Source organism: Phasianus colchicus, chromosome 13 (genome assembly GCF_987193195.1).
Source record: "Phasianus colchicus chromosome 13, bPhaCol1.hap1.1, whole genome shotgun sequence".
NCBI lineage: Eukaryota > Metazoa > Chordata > Aves > Galliformes > Phasianidae > Phasianus > Phasianus colchicus.
Genome location: NC_143448.1, coordinates 11,140,097 through 11,158,485, shown reverse-complemented (window position 1 = coordinate 11,158,485; position 18,389 = coordinate 11,140,097). Strand labels below are relative to the sequence as shown.

The 18,389-nt window shown below is 40.1% G+C and overlaps 1 protein-coding gene across 1 annotated transcript in view; it reads left to right on the top strand.

Moving 5' to 3' along the window:
• The first annotated feature begins 3,944 nt into the window (after positions 1-3,944).
• LOC116243751 (transcription initiation factor TFIID subunit 4-like) overlaps positions 3,945-18,389 on the top strand; it is a 133,660-nt gene continuing 119,215 nt past the window's right edge. The window contains exons 1-3 of the mRNA XM_031615143.2: positions 3,945-5,041; positions 8,718-8,890; positions 17,708-17,845. Of these exons, the coding sequence (XP_031471003.1) occupies positions 3,979-5,041; positions 8,718-8,890; positions 17,708-17,845 (1,374 nt within the window). The 5' untranslated portion in view covers positions 3,945-3,978. The remainder of the gene's footprint in view (positions 5,042-8,717; positions 8,891-17,707; positions 17,846-18,389) is intronic.

Genomic DNA, 18,389 nt, shown 5'->3' with positions numbered 1-18,389 from the left:
ACAAGCAAACCACTTACAGTGCATTCTCTCAGAGATAGCCAAGTCAGCAGGCAGCGGAGAATTCCATCGCAAGAGATAAGGAAATTAGCTGAGAAAAACAAGTTAAAGGCTGAGAAACATCGATGGCAAATGAATTTCCTAAAAAAAAAAAAAAAAAGAAACTAAAGTTTGGTAATACAACTCTGCCTGTATATGGCTAGTAACAAGCTTTGTGTAGGTTGTGAACCTGAAGTACTCAGGCAGTGAGGATCCAGGAGAGGGAACTAGTGCCAGATGGTAGCGAATAAAAGATGATATTGCTCCCACAAGTGTGTTCCTGCTTACAGGATGCCTGGCATCGCCACCACAAATGAACTTACTTTGTATGAGACCTTGCCCTCAGAAGATTACTGAGACATTTCTTACATCAGGGAGCTTGTCCAGGATCCAGTCACTTGTTGGGGTTATCTCGCCACTGTAATCAGGAGAGGCGCACCCTGCTGATTTCAGTGGTCCTCTTGGAGGTGATGGGGTGACTTCCCAGCACAGCTGATGGAAAACTGAAGCTGTTCTGTTGAGAGGCAGACTCTGCGAAGTCTCAGGGAATTATAGGCACCAACATTGAAAATTAGACCCGGTATCTCTGTGCGCGGACCAAGGTAAGAAAATTAAAGTATTGCCTTAGGGGTTGGGAGAGGCCCTTGCATAAAGTATGACTGAGACGTTAGTGCAAAGTGAATGTGGAGTTCCGATCCACGGTTCTGTAGCCAAGGTAGAACTGACAGTAAAGTCATGAAAGGTCTTAATGCCCTGCAGATATTACAACAATACAATGTATTCTGAGGATGTTGTGAAGGATGCAAGAGGTGTGTGGCCATGTAAAGTCAGTAGGAGGCAACTGCTGAAATCAGTATCTGCTCTATGTAAAGCGTTTGATAAGAAAAATAAAGATACCTTTCCCATGATACCTTACAAGGCAAGAGAGTCTTGCTGACCACTAGAGGCCTGGAGCTGCTGCTCACTGTGTCAAAATAACAATGTCTTTTGGGAGGAGGTGGAGAGCCTAATCGCCATCGAGAGGATCAGGTTGTGTGTATTACATTTTTCCTGCCTCCTTACTGAAGGAGATTAATCAGCTTCTTATATGGGTGGAGTTTAGGGAAGGGTAAGGAAAGCTTTGGAAGAGTTTTCAGGAAAGACCTGTCCTCTGGCTGGAGATGCTGATCTAATAGCAAAGAGGGAAGTAAGTGGAATACACTGAAATACATCTGCATTCCCCAGATCCCCATTGGCTTTGCTTCTGGCCAATGTCTATTTCAAACAAAAAAATAATTAATGAAAGATTGTTTTTGAAGAGGTCAAATGAGGTGAGCACAGTGGTCTGTGATTTTCTAGGAGCTAAATATGTATGGAATAAAGTAATGAAGATGAAAGAGCAACAGATTTGTTCAGAAATATTTTCTATATTTTTCTATGATGAAAAGTATGTAAATATTTTTAAAAAGTTTTTTTTTTATGATAAAAGAATGAATACAAAAGTTCACAGAGATCCTGTACTTTACTAAAACTCATGCTCCTTACATAGAAGTGCAAGCCCAGAGATAGATTCAGCAACAAGTTCATGTATATTCTTAACGTTATTGCTTTCTGACTTGTGAAAAGTCTGATGTCTTTCAGTACCATCAGTAGATGGTATTTTATTAAATAAAATATTGTATTATACTTCCTTATTGTGTGTTTATATATGTAAAGTGGCTAAATTAAGAAGAAATATGAATGAATTAATGTATTACAGATTATTCATCCTCAGATGTATTTAAGACTAATTAAAAGCAGGTCATTTTTGAAGTTTTGAAAGCTGTAGTATAAATCATGACTTGTAATTTTCTACTTCCAGCTGAAAGATTTACTTTTTATCTTCTGAAGTTACGTAGCAATAAAGGTTTCCTCTAGGGTGCTTTTTATGGAGACACGAGCTTAATGGCATAGTGCAGTAGAAAAATGTATGCTGAAACATTTTTCACAGTCAGGACTAGTAGGAGGATGTGTCTAACAGGACATTATTTTATAAAAACTGTGGAGACAGCAGTATGCAAACAAAGTGCAGGATAGGTCCTAGTGAGCAAAGAAAGCATGGAATCTTCTCTTAATTAAAAAAATAAGTATAACATGGGACTTTGAACAAAGTAATACTGGATAGATGTTGATAACTTGCAAACCCAAGTTAATATTCTTTATTTTTGCACAAGAGCAAAAGTGATAGTACTATAATTAAATTTCCAGATAGAAACATTTGTTCAAAGTCCAAATCTCACCTGTAGTATTCCATAGAAGCAACATTCATTTATCAACCAAATTTTTGATTTGTACTTTTCCTTGGTGTTCTTTCCTGGGTACTGTTTTTCATGTGTACTACTGTGCTTTTATGTGCACTTACTGCACAATTTCCCATTTGTACATCCCGAGCACTCCTTGACGCTGCCAGTTCTACTGGACACTGGTTTAACTTCAGGAGACATTTGAACTTCTCTTATTAAAGAGACACGACCTTGTTTGGATTTCTTAATGCATTTTAGATGTAGTTTATTTTGATTTATCATAAACCTGTTCCTAAAAGCATGAATGTGCAATCTGGAAAAACTACCCTGAATAAAAATATGTAACCTGGATGGTAACAAGTGATTAGCAGCTTAGCCAGATCATATAGTGTATGGCTTTGGAGCTTGAAAATGGATTATCAGCTGTGTGTGTGGGTAAAGTGAGACCATCATTCTTTTCTACAAGTTCACTTTGTGCTTAGGTAGGTTATTTGCTGATATGCGTTTTTCAGTTTGGGGGAGAATCATAAAAAAAATCACCTGAAAAAATGAGAAAGTGAATCACCATTTCAGGCCACTGAGTAGCAGACCAAATGCATCCAACTTTGCTATCCATGCTATCATAGGTCAGCAGACAGCCACTGGAATCCAAGCTGTTCTCTGCTGTCAGCTTGAAAAATACATGGTGGTTATCACTTGTGTGCGAGAACAGATGTAATGAATCGTGGAAAATGATTATACATGTGGGCAAAATCACTTTCTCTGCAGGTCCCGTGAAATAAACTGCTCTGTCATTTGTCAAAGAAATTACAGGTTTGAGCTACCGTTTTCCACTTGGAAATTTCCAAATGCATGAACAAGCAGTAATGGAAGAAGCGCATATAGAAAAGCAATGACAAAATCGCTGGAAACAGAATGAACTGCCTCAAATTTCCAGTGGGGATACTAAGGGAACAGCGTGAGGGCAGCTGCTGTGATGATGCAGAGAGCATTCTGGTAACAAGCCTTCTGATAACAGTGAAATGCAGGAGTTTCGGACACAAAAGCTTTAAAGCAGACACAACAGCCTGCCCGTATCAGGACTTCCAGCAGCTGCAGTAGCACTTACGTTGCCGCCTTGGAACAAATGCGTGCGTTGGGCTGCTGAGCCATTCTCGCAGCCTGTCTGTTTTCAGTTCTCGCTAAGAACGACCCGCTGCCTGGGATTGTTTTCACGAGGAACGAATGACTTGAAGGCAACGCACACGGTTATGACAGCTTTGCAAACGCCAGGTAACGCGATCGCACGACACTTCATTTCACAGCGTGCAAACGCACGGCGCTCCGAGCCGGCTCGGCAGGCTTTCCCAACGCTCTCTGCCGGGCATCAAAAACTCCGCACCGCCGAAGTGCTGCCGCCCGACGCTCCTTCACGCAGCGCCCCCCGCCCACACCGGGCAGGACACCAGGCCCTGCCGGCCAGGAGCAGCGGGAGCCCCGCGCATCTCGGCGAATATTCCCCGACTCCGAAAAGCGAGCTCGAAAGCGCCAAGCCGCGCCAAGCCCGGCGTTCCGCCCGCGCCCTGCGAGCGCCCGCCCCGCGGCGGGGGGAGGAGGAAGGCGGCCCCTCCCAGCGTGCCCCGCGCGCGACAGAGGCCGGCGCGCCTGCGCGCTGCGCGGCCGGCTCCCACCTCAGCGCAAGATGGCGGCGGGCGCCTCGGACCCCCTGGAAGAGATGCTGCTCTTCTCCGAGGAGGTGGACGAGAAGGCGGTCAGCGACCTGGTGGGCTCCCTGGAATCGCAGCTGGCCGGCGGCCGGGGCTCGGCCGAGGCGCCCCAGCCCAGGACCTCCGCCCCGTCCCAGCAGCAGCAGCCGCAGCAGCAGCAGCAGCAGCAGCGCCAGGGCAGCCTGGCGGGGGGCGGCAGCCCCGTCCGGCAGCAGCAGGGGCACCCCGCGCCTCCCCCCGCTACCGGGGCGGAGGAGGCTGCGGCGGGCCGTCCCGGAGCCGCGGAGAGCCGAGCCCCCGCCCCGGGGCCGCTCCCGTCCCCGTCTCCCCCGGCGGCAGCGGCGGCGGTAGCGGCGGCGGCGGCAGGGCGGGGAGTGAGTGTAAACAGTAGTAGTGTGCAGCAATCACATGGAGCGGCTCTGCTCGGCGGCAGCCCCGCCGCCCCGGCCCCGCCGCAGCCCGCCGCACCCCCGCCCGCCCCGCCTGTCAACAACCATGTGGCCGCCGGCACCGGCTCCCGGGACGCGGGCAGCCCCAGCCCCGGCCGCAGCCCGCCCGCCGCGGAGCCGCCGCCGCGCAACGAGGCCGCGGAGGGGAGCGGGGCGGAGGGCGGCGGGCGGGCGGCGACGGAGGGAGCCGACGCCGCCGAGCCCGCGCCGCTGCCCGGCGAGGCGGCGCCCAACGGGGAGGGAGCCAGGGGCCGGGCGCCGGCGGTGCCGCCAGTCAGCGGCCGGCAGAGCCCGGCCGGCAGGGAAGGCGGCGCGGCGCAGCCCAAGCCCGCGCACGGCCCGCAGCCCGCAGTAAACGCGCTCGGCAACTCCGCCAGCCCCGCGCCCGCCGCCACCCCGCCGGGACCGGGCTCTGCCGCCAAACCCGCGGGCGTCGCCAAGCCGGGCGCTGCCCTCCCCGCCGCTTCGCAGGCGCTGTCGCCGCGGCCCGCGCTGGGTGCCGCCCCGAGGCTCGTGGCCCCGCAGCTGATCGTCAGGCCGCCGCAGCAGACCACTATCCAGCTGCCGCCGGGCTTCACCATCCCGCCCGGTAAGTGGGGCGGCCGGGACGGTTGCGCGGCTCTCTGCTCGGCCTTTCTCTGACGGAGCTTTTTCAAAGCTGGCGTTTTCCCGCTGCTCCGCGTGTCTGAGGGCGAGTCCTGGCCGACTGGCTGGTGTGAGCGAGGATGTGGGTTGGCTTAGGGTGCTTTGCTGCTGGTGCAAAGTAGTTGTGCCTCTTGTTTGGCGAGTACTTGTTTCCTCTCATTGGGAGAGCGGTGGTCACGGTAAGTTATTTTGTAACTGTGTTAAAACAGCTGTGCACCAGAACAATCTGGAATGCGTTAACCAGGAATCACGTCTCTCTTGAAGCACTCTGCAATCTGCTGTACTCTTGATATGGAGAAAAGTTTTCTGTTTTCAGAGAGTGCCTTCTGATGGGCACCAGGTGACTATATCCACTATGCAGTCTGGTATTAAACAAGTTCTTCCTTTTGGTGAGTGTGACTGTGTCACTCCTTCCTGGGTACTCACAGCCTTGCCATCACTGCATTTTGTTTCCAGCCCTGAAGAAGCCCCTGTGTCCTGCTTGTTCCCTCTTAGTTTCTTGGTGTTGTTTTGTAAAGATGCAAGTTTGGCTGATGAATTAAAGCAGCATCCTGGAAATTCCTACTTCACCGCGTACTGCCTTACCTAAACGTTCCCAGGGTCGCGGTCTGTGCTCCCATGCTTAGATTGCAACATTACAAAAAGTTGCTAAGTTTGTTACAGATCTAGGAGATACATTGACATTTAATTTATTTTTTTTTTCTATTGATGCTGACAGTGTGATACTACCTGGAGATACTGATATAATCTGAAATAATTTATTTCTTTCACCATGTTTCTTTTAATAGCTGTTTTTTGTTAGCCAAGATAAATAGAGCAAAATGCAATAGAAGTGTGCTTCTGGGTGTGCTTCAGTAGATGTGTATTTGACTGCAGCTTATGAAACTCCCGCTCCAAATTCTGATGCCCCAGTTGGATAAAGCTCAGTGGTTTCATGAAGACCTGACTAACTCAAAACTAGTAAGGGGTTACTTTAAAAATGTGTGGCTATATTCCAATTATATTGTTAGCTTTAGCCATTGATTTCACATTTTTAATATGCTTGATAAATACTAAAAACCTGTGATAAGTTGTAGCATGACTTTGTATGAAGTTTCTGCAGCTTATTGCCTTTGTTCTGCTATGTCGTTTTTAAACAGAAGGGGAAAACAGAGCCCTTGAAAGCGATCTTTCAGAGGTTTAGGACAGTTCTGGAAATAATAGTGTGGAAAATGTATCACTTGAATTTAATTTTGTTACTAGGTAGCTTGAAATCCATTAAATTTGCATTAACAGAAGGATAGCATGTTCGAAGGTTAAAAGTAATTCAGAAAATACATTGTTATTTTTGATTAATTACTCTAAGTTTGTGCATCATTATTAAATGATACTGAAACTCTCCTATTGTGATCTTCTGCCTATCGCAGGAGTTTAGAATGAGTTTATTTTAGTAAATAATACTGATTAGCATACAATAACCAGCACCAGTTCTCGCACTTCATACCAGCTCACGAGTTGGATCTTTTCATGGCTGACAATAAGGAAAAATTAATCTCCTTGTTTAACTCAGTTCTGAGAATCTGACCACTTCCTACATGCTGCAAAATAAAAGAATTTTCAAGTCCTCAAAGCTGGATTAAAATATAAAATTGCTGCATGAACATGTATGCGTCTGTAGAAGTAGTTATATCTGCAAATTGTATTGAAACCGTGTGGCACGTGTTGCAATTAATTTGTCCATTCTGTTCATTTTTTTTAAATTCATATTGAATTTTACAAGGTTGAAAAAGTAATTAACAAGACAGATGTGAATTGGTGTAACACCAATAGAATGTGTGTTTTTGTTTTTGTTTTTAATGTGTGGTATGCATTGTCCTCTAAGGATTTTTATATTAGGTTCACGACACTCAGAGGAATGGTATCTGTTCCACACACTGGAGCAGTGTATTAATATTTGTTTGTCCAGAACAGCAGATATCGAATACATCATCTGCTTATGGGGTTTTCTACAAACCATTAGGTCTGGTGCTAGAAGGGCTGATGCACCTAGAAAGTTACCTTTTTAAGATTTGTTGTAGTTGTTGAACTCTTCTTTTAAAATTACTCATCGGGCTTTGAGAGAGATGTGATTGTATCCTTTGGATGAGGTCCTCACAGTAGCTCTGTATGCTTTTTACCTTAAAACTCGATTCCCACAGCTCTTCAGTTCCTAGAGGCAGAAATGTGTTTTCTGTTTGTGATTTTTGTAGTGAAGGTGGCTGGGAGCACCCAGGACTCAGTGAGTGAGGGCTTCTATTGCAGCTGCAATTCAGTTGTGTTCATCATGGGACTGGGCTCTGTGTTTCTATGTCAGAGACTGAAAGAAAGGTATAGACTGCTTCTGAATTTGGTTACTTGCTGGATATAATAGTGCTCAATATGTTTCAAAATCTATTTACTGAGGGTTTTTGTTTGTTTTTCTGGGAAGCTAATACTTAGAAGCGAGTATATGTTTTTACTTTCTTTATTTTCCCTTGCAAAGTTATGAAATGCATATGAAGAAATCTGTACATACAGATAAGTTGCAGGAGCAACGTCACCTGGCTCTGTTGTCAGCAGAGTGAGAGAGATTTCCTAGACTGTGAAAGACCTGCTCCTTTTTGATAGTACATTGTATCCTACTCACATCTAGGTTAGATTACTGGGATGTATTCTGAGACTAACTTGAAAACTCTTTTATATAATGTATCTGGAGAACAGCTTCTTAGTTCTGACTGAACTAGGAAAAGCACATTACGTGCTTGCAATGATCTGAAATAAGTGCAAAAGTTCAGGTGATCCAGGGGCCAGCTTAGCCATTGGGAGCTCCTTCTTGACCTGCTGATAGTGGAAAACCAGGACATTAAGGGCAAGTCTGGATGGCACCGAATGGATGTGTAGAAGGGCTTTTATTTGTGAAGCGTATTATGAGAAAATAAAAGTATTTTAATTTACATTCAGAAAGTACTCTGTTCATTTAAAACAATTCCTTGGATTTTTTCCTCAAACACCTGTGCTTCTAATTATGTTGGGCCTCTGGGTGTGACAGTATTTTTTCTTCATGCCCAAACCTCCCAGTACAGTGATGGTAGGTGCTGAATGAATTCATGTATCAGAGCTCAAACATTAACTAGATCTCAAATATTGTATGCTCAGAAATGTGTCTGGCTTAATATTTGCGTCTACACGTTCCCTAACACTGTTGTTTTAGTAAAGCTCTCATGTCATTGTCCCTGGTATGTGCAAACTGAATGTTGTTCTCAGCAACTAGACCGTTGTTACAGTTTACTTTAGTGACTATTTATTTCAAGTTTTATTCTCCAAACCTTTGCTACATTTCTGTGCATCACTGCACACCTATGTGCTCAAGTTATTATTTGTTTTGGTCACCATAAACTATAGGTGTTTGAATTTCAAACTAACTTGAGTAGTTTTTGTCTGCTGGTGGGAGCTCCTTTTCTTCATTGAAGTAAAATCTCATATTGCACCCCAGTAAAAAGAAAGTACAGGATAAAGAAAAAGGGACAGTACTGTTGTTTTTATTCTGTATTTCACAGTTATGTGATTCCTTATAATTTGTGTTATTCTTTATTCTATAGTTACTGTCACTTTATTCTCACTAGGCATGGTCTTGGTGCGCACAGATGCTGGACAACTTGTGATGGTGCCTCAGCAGGCTCTAGCCCAGGCGCAGATGCAAGCTCAAGTGCAAACACAGGGACAAGGTCCTACCAGCATTTCGCCTCGACTTTCAGTGCCCACAAGCGGCCCAGTTTTTCGCCTAACAACAACTCAGGTATGTCTGGCTCGATTTCACCTTGCTTTTGTGTGTTTTGTTTTCCTCTGTCTTGTACATTATCAGTTCTTTGACAAATGTCAAAGTGCTTCTCATGCACACACTATTTTTTTTTTTTTTTAAATTGACAACCAGGAAATACTTATTCAAATACAGTTTATTTTCAGTGGCTTGATTTTTTTTTTTTCTCTTTTTTTTTTTCCCCCAGAAAAATCTACTATGCAGGTATTCTCAGGAGCCTTTTTGGGCTGTGAGTTTATTGAAAGTCAGAAGGCTCAGTCTTAGACAGAAATTAGTTTGGAATGTGTGCCACTGACTTAGTAAATGACTTTGTTCTCTCTCTGAATCATTGTGATATTCCAGCACAGTGAATGGATGTACGTGATCATTAGATTTCACTAGAAATTAGAAAAGAAAAAGCAAAGCATGTTCTATGCCAGAATTCACAGTAGTTAATTTTTTGTAATATACTTTATTTGGGAGAACGATTTGATTCCTCTGGTTCACTTCTGTTTTATTTTTAAGGATGAAAGTGTGGAGTTTGTTTATTTATTTATTTTAAATTACTTTGTAAACTTTTTTTGTTTAAAATTCTGTAAGGATGGTGTTCAGCTTCAGACTATGTATGGCCAGTTCCTAACTATCTTACTGGAAATGTAGAGGTCAGCATCATCAGGTGTATAGCGCTGTTGTGCTATGAGAATTACAGACAGAGTGAAAGGTAGCTGTGACTAAGTTCATTGTTTATTAAAGAGATAACTCGGAATGAAACTAGGTGAAAAATATGCCTCTATAATTTTTGATTGATTGTTGTGTAGCTTGCTTGAAATATCTTAAATATGTATATTAATATTTCATTGCTGTCCCATTATATGCTTTGTGTTTTACGTCATGTTTGTAGTTTAAGAGATTGTTTAGTTAAAAACTAAAAGCAATGGTAAACTTTTCAGAAGAGAATAGAATTGCACAATTGAAAATGAGGTAATCTAAACCATAGAATAGCCAAGTAAAATGCAAGTTTTAGATGTGAATGTAATGGGAATATTGTGTAGCTCAACAGAATGTATCTCAAGAAGAGATAAAAGCCTGGAAATGTTTGAAAAACTTTATGCTGTCAGAAAAAAGGGTAAGTGCAGTATTAGATGGAATATTGGAAAAGAACTCTGCAAGAAAGGCAGCTGGTTAATATCTAAATTTGCGAGATCTGGAAGGATAAGAAAATTTGTAAAAATCCTTCAGAGATAAATATGAGATGTCAGGAAAATAAATACGGTGACAAATAAATGCGGTGACAAGCCTATATTGATTTCCACTTTTTTTTTTTTTTTTTTTTACTAATTTGACACACAGAAAAATCTGGGCAATGTTCATTATTTAGTTGTATGTCTGTTATTGGTTGTTTGCTTTCTTGTTTTGTTTGCTTGCTTTTAAAATAAATGCACTACTTATTATTGATTGCGACAGAATATACAGGCAACACTCTAGCAACGGATTCCAAGATGAGTGTATAGCATAAATGCATAACAGATCATGGGGTAGGACTGCATCAAGAATATGACCTCAGTCTGTTAAAATGAGTTAGGTTTAGTTGGTTTGGTTTCATACTGTAAGTTTTTGTGCAACTTTAATTGCTGTGGGTAGCATTCAGAATTAAAATTCAGAGTGGAAACATTCATAGGAAATTACACATTAGTGAATAGTCTGTTGTTTGAGAACATATGAGGAGTACATCTTTATTGTACATAGAATCTTATGACAAAAATGCAGTTCTGCTTGGCTGCATGTGTTCAATCTTTATTAGAAGATTGGAATTTGTATGTGTGCACAACAGATGTTGGGAGTTGATCATATTGGCCTCAGGCAGGTGTTCTCCAGTTATACGAAGCTGTTAAGATTGTGGAAATAGTGTAATCTGACGTGCTGGGTTTTTGTAAAGATTAAGCTCTGAGGATACTGCATGTTCATGTGGTGGTAGAGATGCTAAAAATCTAAGGGAGCTAGTTCTAGTATTAGGACGATGTAGTTGTTTTTCTGCAGGATTCTGACCAGCTAGATAACCTGCAGAGCATTAAAGGTATTTCTTTATACTTATTAGTGTTAATTAACAGATTGAGAATAGAGGTGAACAGTGCCTTAGGAATGGTAAACGTCTTACAGCACACAATAGTTTGGGTATTTTTAAGGTGGTGGGATTTGAATCATGGTATTGTAGCCAGTCAGGATTCATCTGCTTTGGGAGACCTCTGTAGTCGCTGCCCAGGCAGTACTGCATTTCTTTAATTGTTGTCATTAAGAAAGGTAAGAAATATTTAACAATGTCCCTCAAAAATACACATTTTTGTACAATAATGACTCTGGTGTGTTGACTCTTTGATTTTTACAGTGCTTATTGTATATGTGTTTGACATTGAAATGTAATTTGAAGATAATCACTTGAGGCATTTCAAAGCCACACTAAAAATCTAAATTCTAAAGGTTTTATCATATCAGAACTAGATATTAGACTTTCATTTGGTCAGGTGAAAGTTTATAACTAGAAGTGTTTGGAGGCAGTGTCCAGTGATAAATTCTATGCTAAGTTTTTGGAAGTGTCAGTTGTTTGAGTAGTCATTCTGGTTAGCCAGGAAAAAGGATGAAGTGCTAAAATGCAGAGAGTTGTATGTGCTGAATAAGAATTCATCCAGTGAGTAAGTACTCAAAGTATTTTCTAGGAAATCAGATCTTACTACAAAGAACATGTTAGTCAATGTCTACTTCATAGCTTCTCTGTTTGCTTTTCTTTAGTTTGTACTGATTTCTAGCCAGCGTCAAACACCAGCTCAGTAACTGTTTTCAGTGTTACTGATGTAATTTCTATATACACGTTAAGTAATTATGTTAAGGAAGTATGTTATGAGCTACGTAGTTAGATATAAAATAAGGGTTATTAAATTATCTCACAAAGAAATTGTAAAATCTGGTAGTTAGCTTTGGCAACTCATTGAGTGCTGAGAGTGAGAGCTGCAGAATATAAAAGGAATGACTTTAAAAATAACAAGAAAGATGGTCTGCAAAACTAACAGTGTGTGCCTCTGAAATTGGAAGCTCTGTGAATCTCTTTCCTCTCAAAAAAAAAAAAAAAAAAAAGGTGGCGAAAATAAATAAATGTTTTAAGTGTTCTTAAATTGAATTGACTTAATCAATACATACAGCTATACAGACTCTGGGCTACTTCTTTAGCTTGGTAATGTATCAAGATTTCCTTCCTGTATCCCAGGACCATTATTTGATATTCTTCTCCCCGTTGTTTGGGAGAGAAAATTCCTGTGACTTAGGAGCCGTGCTTACATCCAGGACAGTCTATGAGGAAAGAGCCAACTTTCTGTAGGAGTAGCAGAAGAAAGTGTAGTTTAATTTCCCTCAGGATTTAGCATATGAGCTTAGCATAACTCTTTCCTTTGATTAAAAAACAAGCATGTGTTGCCTTGCTGAAGGCTCAGAGCTCAAATATCTCCTCCATATAAGAGTATTTTCCTCCCCAGGTAGAAAAGTAAGCATTGTGATTGCCGTGTCAAACAGAAAAGTTCGAGAAAATTGAGACACACAATTTCCCATTCATCCTACGGTAATCTCTTCTTTAACTGTGCACTGAGTTACAGTCCGTGATAAATGCACAAAGATAAAGGCATCAGCTAGACCAGGCACATCATTACTGCAATTACTGTTGCATTGCAAACTTAAATTTGGTGTTTCTTTCCTCTGGAGTGCTTGGTTTTCCTATTTATGTTACTTCTTTTGATTATAGGAACTTGAATCCATTTCTGTTAAAATTCTGGAAACTGGCGAATCAGATGAGCAAGTACCTTGTAGGAGAGGTCTCAATTCTGAGTAGTTTAATGCGGAGCTTAAAGGCTGTAGAGAATGGGAGTGTCACAAAAGCATGTGCGATGTGTGAAGGGCAGTCAGAAGTAGTGGAATGGATTCAGACTGAAGAATCAGCATTTGAAAATAACAGAATAGTACAGAGAAAGCAGTTGTGGAGACAAGTACCTGTAATATGAAGATATGTGTAATATTTCAATGATCTTTCTGAATTTGCATCTGTGTGGTTTCTTTAAGTAAGAATTCAAGAAAAGCTTGAAACTGTACATTAAAATAATTTCAGTTTAGATCGATAATAAGGTTGTATATGACTGCGAGAGGGATATTAACTACAGCTAACTACACTTTTTTTTTTTTTTTTTTTTAAAAAAGGGAAATTATATGTCCAAATATTCAGATGTAGATATTCAGATGTAGAAGAACAAAACTTTTTTTGGTTTAGGAATACAATTCGTCTTGTAGGTATAGCTGGCAGAACCTTATCTTTTTAAAATATCTTGTGTTTTACCAGGAAGAACTTACTCTTATGAAGGATTATTATGAACTTTTGATGCATTAAGAAGTTACACTGTGAATACTTTCTCACTGATAATGCTTGTTTGAAAAAAGCATATAACAAGATGATACGCTTTTATAGTGAATATTGGTTTGAATTAACAGTGAATAATTTTCTTTGAATTTTTTATTTCTACACATTTGTTTTAGTTTCCTTTTGGTTTTGATCAAAATCTTTTTTTTCTGCATATGAAATCATTTAACACTGGAGGAACTCTACCTGCTGTATGACCTTAATTAAAACAATGTGTGACGAATGAGCTATTATTTGATGGAACCTCAGTTGTCTTAGCAAAAAAGTTTGCTGTAGAGTCTTCTACTACAAGTAGATCAAAAAAGCACAGGTTTACTTGCATCACTGTATATTTCAGAGATGAAAACTTTTCCAATTATTATTTAGTTTGCTACACTTATGCCTCCATATCTTGTTTGGAAGCCTGTGCTTGTAAAATTATGAAAAATGAGTAGGTGCTGCCATCTAGTTTTTCTCTGGTGAGTTTCTTTTGTTTATCTACATTTATACAGCTGATGGTTTTTCATGCTTATGATGTGGCACATACTTGTTTGCTGGTTTTCAGGACCCGTTAGTTCTATTTTCATAACCAAAAAAGGAGAAACATGAATGTTTCAATTAAAATTATTTGAAGTTAGTTACAAAATTAAAGTGCTTCTGGACAGCAAGAAGAAAGAAGTGAGCATCATATAGAGAAGAGCAGTGTTAAGCAGCAGCTTGGCCTTCACCATCATAAGTTCTCAAGTTGTTGGTGTTTGAGAAACTTTTCTTGCTAAAGCTGAGCCTTTCAAATCTGAGATAGTTCTGATGATACACTTCACCTGTATTTGTATTTCTGTTCTTTTACAATTTTGACTTTTTTTTCTGGTTTCTGTATTTATTTTTTCTGTTTTTCATATCCCTCCTGTTTATTTTACTTCTTTGAAGTAAGTTGTAAGCAAATTGAGAAGTCTTTGTTATTTCCTGAAGTGCGTTAACTTTATTATCATATTAGCCATCCCATAGTATTTTTGTAGAGACAGTTTTGAGGCTTGTACAGAATTCTGGAAAAGACATTTGTGTTAGCAGGGCAGGTAGGCTGAAATGCCAATATCTTGGCTGTGATTCGGCCATTTTCCTTCCACGCATTCTACTGTTTACCTTTTGTAGAGTTAACATACAATTTTTCAACTTCTTAAAGTGTCATGCCTATAGAACACCCAAACATTAGTAAGGCTTTAAAATTAAGCTTGCAAAGGCTAGGAAATGCTGAATTCCTGAACAGTGCAGTGGTGGCTCCCATATGCATGTGCTTTTTACTAGGTGGTCATGTTACTATTTTTCTTAATTTTTCAAATGTTCAAAAACCTTGTGAAGAATTATGTGATATTTTCTTCCTCAGCTGTTTGGTGGCTTGCTTTAGGCTTATTTGCTGCTTAGTTTCTAAGCATCTTTTTGAAGCGGGTATTAATTACTAAACAGGGTTTCTTTTGCAATGCTTACCCCTACAATAACTTTCTCAACAATACAATCGAGGGGATTATTAGCCTCTTTTTATAAATAGAAAATAAAGACATTAAGTGAATAATTAAATATACTGGTTAACTTTTTGTGTTTGTTTTAACTTCATTGTCTCCAGCTGCAGCTATGACCACACCAAGTCACTAACTCTACTTTTCAAGTTGTGAACTCATGTGTATGGCACAGGAGAATTCACACTAGGTTATCTGTATTTGCATGCAGTAGAATATTTGTGCAGCATCACCAACACAGTGCCACTGAGGTAGGAGTAGAATCTAACCTTAGAGCTGAAATTTACCTACTTTTTACCCACCAGATTCTTTGGTTTGCTGTGCCTCCCCTCATGCCCTACTTACATTTTGTGTTTTTCTTTCTTTCCTTCTTTTTCTTTCTTTTTTCCTTTAAGTGAATTCCTGCAGTGGTGTCAGGTGAGGCCTGTGTCTCTTAGTAGTGTTCCTTAACACTGGCACCCTAGTGTACATCAGGAGGTGGTACAGAATACAACTATACCACCAACTTTTTTTTCAGAGGTTTACTGACATCAGTGTTCTAACCTGTGGCAGTTTGAATGGCCTTGATTTTAAAGAACTGCAAGTACACAAAGTAATCCCCAAAGTTTGTGTTGTCCTGCCTTAGCAGTGGCAAATATTTCCTGTGTATTTCAATGTAGTTTTTCAATATTCACGTGGCCTGCTTTTTCAAATGCACCGTTATGATTATTCCTTCAAATATAACAGCAGCTCATTTGTGCACAGCAGGTACAAAGCAGTTTGATCCTGTTTATGCCTTGAGCTTTGCCTTGCTACTTTGGTGTCGAGAGAGCTGGTGAGAAGGTCTACATAGCAAAGTTAAGTTATTTAAGGAATGAATTTGCAGTACCCAGAATAATTCCACACTGGCTCCTTCCATGAACGATTATAACGTGCACTGACTGCTTCTGTGGAAGTGACTTAATGCACCCTGGAAGTGAAGTAACTTGAGTTATCTGCATGATTTGTGCAGACAGAAAGAATCTTGGGACATTCATCCTCCGTGCTGGCCAGATCCATTTGAAATCCATGCTTCCAGGTCTACACTGTGCTGTGCCCTGCTTAAAACAGTTAACCTCTTTGCACGGAAAGAGCCAACTCATGTCTGCACACAGAAGGCTATCTTAAGTATTCTCAAGCGTCCCTGTGGAGATCTGTAATGGAGTATTCATTCATGTCCTGGTTTCTTTGCATGTTAATTTACAGGTGCAGTGGAAAGGCCTCTTAAACATTACATTTATATATTTAGGAAGCACAAAACACATGATGCATCTGTTAAAAAAATAATACAGCTACATTTGAAAATACATCCCTTTCTTGGTCTTGGTTAGTAATTTTAGAATTTAATTACTCTAATACCAAACCTTGTTGCTCTTTAAAGATCATTGCAAAATCTTTTATGTTCCTGCAGGAGCTTGATACATTGGTTTATGATTTTCTTACATAGCATTGATAGTTTTTGTGGGTTTTTTTCCCCATATATTTCCCTTGACTTTTATTTACAGTTTTCCCTTAATAGAAAATACAGCTGATAACTTCTAAATTGTGATTATTTTACTAGATCTTGTTGATGTGTTTCTGTTGGGAGTTCTTACAGTGTCTTCTGGCAACTTATAGTTGTCATTTTAATACAATTTTCATGATACTTGCAAATAATGTTGGGAAATTCTGCTGTTTCTGATCCACTCATTTCACATTTGACTTTTTAATGTATTTAAGATTTGGAACCACGGTAGTAAAAAGTTGCATTAATTTCTTTGCAGTTCTTTGGTAGTAAGGCTTTTTCTTCAAGTCCAACTCATTAATAGATTTTATTGCAACTTTGTATCAAAAGCTATTGTCACTAGTGATTTTTAAAATAGGATGCATTTAGTTTTAGCATTTCACAGCTCTCTCATGTGGTCTGGCACGGTGGAGAATTGTGTATGGAATATGTTGCACACTTTCATAACACACTATTATGGTACTGAAATTTCATGTTTTAATTATATGTGATTTTTTTTTTTTTTCCAGAGCATATTCTTATGATGAATTGAGAACATTTATTAATTGAGGAAAATTCTGTAGCGAGTAGTCTGAGCTATGTATGTATTTACAGAGTTCTGACTGCAGATCTTTCTTGGAACTGAGTGATGGCAGAAGTTTGCCTGGTTATCTCTCTTCTTTGTAAATCCCCACTTCTGTAAGCAGTCACTGACAAGAAGGGGGCTGACAGCATAGGGATTTTTAGCTCAGAAACTGATCATAAGCAAATGAACAAGATATGCAGTATTGATATTTATAAATGCAAGCATTCTTCAGTTTCATGTGACCAGTGAAATTGAAGCTAGTGGTCTTTTGTACAATTGAGAAAAGAAATATTGCATTTTAAATCCTAAGAAGCATTTATGATAGTTCTTCTATAAAGACGCACAATTCTACCTATTTGTGATGATGCTGTTTATTGCCTCTAGGCCACCCTAGCATGGAACAAATCCAAACTCAAGAAAGAAAAATCTTGAGAGCTATCCAAACAAAGGAAAACAGAAATAGACAAAAAAAATTACATTTTTTTTTTCTTCAGATATCAGGTAGATTTTTAAAATTTATTTATTCCCCCAAGTACAGAAGATAGATATCCAGTAGCTGGTGTTGCTGGACTGATTGGTATATTCACCTGAAAATAAATATATATATTTTTTGCTGTCTAAACTTTCTCCCAGTATTAATTTCCCTTTAGAAAAAATCATAGGAAAAAAAAATGTATATAAAAAGAAACAATATGTGTTCATGCCAATTTGAAACTCATGTGTTGATGAATAATTACATGTAATTATTACATATAATTAATAATTAAATTGCTTATTTTTCCTTTATTAGCAACCAACTTCTGTAGCCACATCTACTGTCCGCCTTGGACTTCCAGTGCAAGCCAAAGTTGTTCAGTCAACTGCAACACCTGTTAGTGCTACAGCTGCTGTGACTCTGCCAGGAGGCTCTATTCTTTCACATACCACAGTAAGTACTGAGAATATAAAAAGCAAAAGATGGAATAAGAAGTTTTGTTTATAATCATTTGGTTTACCTAATGTGAATTTTAATGAGAAATGTTAATATGTTTATTTTTATTACAAGCATAAAAACCAGTAGTGAATTGATCATCTGTCTGTTTTATGCAGGTGTTGGATGATAGCCTGTATTTTATTTTGCTGTTTCCTAGCTAATAGAAAAAAAAAAAAGGGTAGTATAATTTCTTTTTTTTTTTTCTTTTTTAAAGTAAAAAATCAGTTGGGCTCTTTAGTGTTATTTCAGTGGTGGACTCGTAGCACTAGGTTTGTCCCCTGTTGAGAACAGTGTTGTCTATGGCTGTGTGGACACCACCGCCACAGTGTACACCATGCCTTGCAGTGCAGGTGCCTGGGTCAGCTTGTTCTGTGTCTGTGCCAAAACTCTGCAGGTAGGTTGGATCAAGAAATTCTAATAGGTTCTGCTCAGCATGCTATGCTGCCTGGCTGAGCTCTCTAGTTTCTGCAGTGCCATTTGGTGTGTCAGTTTGAGACTT